General features: G+C 43.1%; 1 protein-coding gene across 2 annotated transcripts in view; it reads right to left on the bottom strand.

Moving 5' to 3' along the window:
• The window catches only part of LOC119456530 (uncharacterized), a 61973-nt gene extending 58043 nt beyond the window's left edge, over nt 1-3930 (bottom strand). For both annotated transcript variants that reach the window (XM_049669943.1, XM_037718359.2), the window contains exons 1-2: nt 3526-3930; nt 729-919 (exon numbers count right to left, since the gene is read on the bottom strand). In XM_049669943.1, the coding sequence (XP_049525900.1) occupies nt 729-919; nt 3526-3808 (474 nt within the window). In that variant the 5' untranslated portion in view covers nt 3809-3930. The remainder of the gene's footprint in view (nt 1-728; nt 920-3525) is intronic.
• Between the last annotated feature and the right edge of the window lie 277 nt (nt 3931-4207).

Genomic DNA, 4207 nt, shown 5'->3' on the forward strand with positions numbered 1-4207 from the left:
AGCAGATGTATATTGAAAAACTGTTAGACAATCCACCATATTGTAGCAGTACTTTGAAATGCATTGAAATAAGAGTTTTCTAGAAACAGGCCATAACATCATGTTAGGGTAATCACATGTTAGGCTCAGTGTTGCACAAGTCTATGTCAAAGGCATTGCAAGCTAGGTGCTTATGACTATGAATCTCCAATGGAAGTTAACGAGAGAAAAAGAACAGATTGTGTTTTAGGAAGACTGGACTGCATTCACCTGGCCTCACCTGACTTGCACCCCTGAGCACACTACCAGCTAAGCATGCACCGCTTTACATTCAGCACCTGCCAACAAATATCACACAAGCCTCAGGCAGACTGCATGAAGTCTACAATGTTAATACATTTGCCTATGGTTTCAGTTGTTTGCCACACCAAGCACAATGTGCTTTGTCGAACTGCTGCCAACATGATGCAGGGCCGGTATAATGCCGCGATTCCTTTCGCATGGTTCCATTCTTTTCTTATCATCCACTGCTCACGACTTGCTGATGATAACATAGGCGAGGCACCATATGGACCACTGACGATGCATGAAAACAAAAAGAATCGAAGTACAATCGTTGCATTATACTGTCCCAGGATACTCATAGCAAATAATGCACGCAACATGTCATTAATAAATTATCTATTTTGCGTGCTATTATGCATGAAGAAAATGTGAAAATAACCTTATGCAGACCAAGCTAGCCATACCGCTGACAGTTCCTGTAGGTGAACCAGCGAGAAGGGAAAGCCAACGAGCCCCAGCGACCCAAGACGAGTGTTGTTCTTCAGGTGCTCGGACAGGGCAAAGCAGAATGTCTTTAGCATCTCTGGTGTGAAGAGTGCAGGTACATGGATGCTCTGCTGCATCTTCTGCACGAGTTGCAGACGGCCGACATCAGCTGAAAGGAAAACACCCTTAAAGGCCAACTGCAATGAAATTATAACAAGCGTAGTTTGAGATAGTGTATAAATATAGAGATGATGATGAATTAAGTTTTTTTAGGGCAGCAACCATACAAGCTATTTGCCCTCAAATAAAGAATCAGGGCGTATGGTTGAGCGTAGACAAACAAGCGAAGCTTGTATCACAATTCCAATAGGATTTCCCGGTCGTTCTTAAATACTTCCTCACGTGGTACTATGGGTTCATCACCTAACAAAAGCATGGGGTGCAGTGGAATGCTGTATTTGAAGAAGAGAGCTTTAAAGTGCATTTTTGTCTACACTTCTCTAGCACAGCATTAATTATTCAAATGTATAGATGCAGCGAAACCTCCTCACAGTGTTGGCATGCTGGAAGTGGGCTATTTGCTAGAAGTTTCCAGTGTGTCAGTCTTGTAAGCCCTATTCTTCAAAATAATTTTGTAAAATCTATCTCTGAGGTGACAACTGTGCCACTTGCTCAAAACATGTTTGATAAAGTAAACCTTATTATGCTTTTGCTGCTCCCAGAGCAGCTGCCAGTGGTTTAATATTGACTTGTTCAAGCCACTTTTGTAGTCCTGCCAGGCCAAGGGAACATTGGATATATGAAGCTCTTTTGTATCAGTTGTCAGGGAATCCACTTGTTCACTTCCAGCAATATGACTGGGAACACAACAGAAAACAATGTCACAACAGAAAACAATGTCTAAGCTCAAGTAGTGAGTGACCTTCATTCAGTTGGTTGTGTATGTTCTTCAATAGATCATTTTTTATTGTCCATGTTGGCATTAGAGCTCGCAGGGAACTTCGAGGTCATCTAAGACACAATGATCTCGAAAATTAGTTACATAGCGACTGACATTGAACATATACAGCAAGAAATATTTTTTTTCAATGGTGCAGTAATTGAAAATTTACACGCCTTCGATGAATGACTGCGCGGCCGCTACAGTTTCTGACTTTCATTCCCGCTGGTGCTCTTTCCTCCTTGCCCCGTACTCTCACCAACCCCATACAGTGTAGTGAAAGCTATGGGTTGTGTCAGTGCATCAGAAGAAAGGCTTTTCCACTGTCAGCCCTTAATCGCCCTCCATGCGACACCGACTGAAGGAAGCTTCATGAAAGGTTCAGTGGCGCACAATGGGTGAGCCCCCCCCTTTATTTTCGGAACACACAGTAGGCTCTCGTCCCCTCGTCAAACAACCAATCAACAGTTTTTTTACCATGATGACATCATCTGGAACACCTTGTTGATATCACGACAGGCAAAGGAAGCACCAGAAAGGCCAGGAGACGAGCAAGTGATTGTTTTTTGAATTGGTGACATCCCCACGATGAGTAGTGCTGCCGCATTTGCCAAAGGTGATCGGCTTTTTGTACACAGTGCACGTTTATTTGAAATGTGTAAGGACATGTCAAAGCTGGTTTGGGGCCCTTTAATGAGTCACTAAACATGACGAATTATTGCGTCATTATTGTGCAGGTTTATAAAATTGAAATCCCTGTATTTTTTTTTCAGGTGTTTCTATGTATCACACAATGATTTTGTACTTTCCAGGCCCGATTGATGGTTTGAGAAGTTAGGTGTAGAAGACCAGGGTCATAGCCAGAGGGGGAGGTACATTTCTGTGTACCAGGATGCCGCTTACCCAGCCCTCAACCCATACCCCCCAAAATTTCCTGGCTCTGTAGAAAACATGAGAAACAAAAAGGAGCTGCATAGTTGTCCTTGTGGTGTCTGTGTTTTACACCACTAGCCTTTCAAACCACGAATCATTACGGACTGGTTTAGCATCCTGTTGTTCTATCATGGCAGGCTTTCTTAAAAGATCCACAGTCTGCTTTTCATGAGATTAGGAGAAAGTATGTTAAGCAGTTGAGTAGAAAGCACACCCCAAAAAATGTGCTCATCATTGCCCATTTTCTATAGCTGCTTCACATGTTTTGTCATAGGTCACTGTGCAACTACACTGTTCTCTCTTTGTAGCAGGCTAACAGTGAGCCCGTACTGCTTTATGTACTCGTCTGCTGTTCACATGGTAAGTACTGACAAAATTGCCTGCCTATATAATCTGTTACATTTAAATCACAGCTTTGGTTGGGGAGGATGACTTTGGAATACGTTTTTCTTATATATTGAGTAGGCAGACCACTTGCCGGCCAAATATTATTGTAACAGTATTACATTTAGTCACAGGAGGCTCTTCTGATAATTATATCGTGGGCATACTTCTGCAGCGGACACAGGAGTGACTCTCATTTTAATTTATCGCTGAAAACTCCAATGTAATAAGATCAGCCTGCTTTGCTTTCGAGAAAATAAGAAATCGATGCTAGATCTGTAGTCCATATACTTAGTGATAGAGAGGGAGTATGCAGTTCGTGAGCTCATTTTTAATTTGTTAAAGCGAATATCAGCCCTACTAAAGGGGCTTTAACATCGAGAAGCAGCAATGAACCTAGCACGCAGCGTTTTACAAAACTCTTAACGCCATACCCAAGTGCAAAGTGATTTGTAGGTAATTAGGCTGTAAAAGGCTCACATGTGTGAAGAACACCATCCCGTTTAACGATCACGTACCGATGAGCTCTGGGTAGTCGCCCAGAAATGACGATTTGAAGGCGACAGCCTCCAGACTTTTGTCCAAACGGATAGCCTGCAAAAGCGGCTTCCATTCATCGGCCCGTATTATGTCCACACACAGATCGAGCGAGGCATCATTGGGAATTTTCGACAACAGCGTGCGACGACTGCACACGTAAAAGTTGTTGCACTGTTCCTTGTAGACAGTTCGAAAACTGGGCACTGCAGCTGAGTGCTCCAAGTGATTTTTATGCAGCTGAGCAGCACAGTCAGCAGACATTTCGAGACATAAACCGCACGCGCCTCAACACGATAATTCAGCTTTTCCATCAAAACAAGCATTCAAGCAAACCGCGACACACGGCACAAGCGCCGTTAAGTTTACGAACATCACGGGGGCAAAGGAACATGCAAAGGAACGCAGAGAACGCAGACGCGCATACATCATGCCCGCATACCCGTATAGAAATGCGTAAGATATATTAAAAAAAAACATATTTTCGCATCGTGATGACTAAAAAAAGCGAAAATTTGTTTCGCTTGCTATAGCCTTAATTAAGTCAGCAATTACAGCCAAGAAGAAATTAGCAACGTAATATAACAATAATTATACCCAGCGCCTCCTCACTGAGCACGTGATCAGATGCCGTGACGTACTTTGGTGCGCATGCGCATCTCC

The sequence above is a fragment of the Dermacentor silvarum genome, chromosome 6, assembly GCF_013339745.2.
Source record: "Dermacentor silvarum isolate Dsil-2018 chromosome 6, BIME_Dsil_1.4, whole genome shotgun sequence".
NCBI lineage: Eukaryota > Metazoa > Arthropoda > Arachnida > Ixodida > Ixodidae > Dermacentor > Dermacentor silvarum.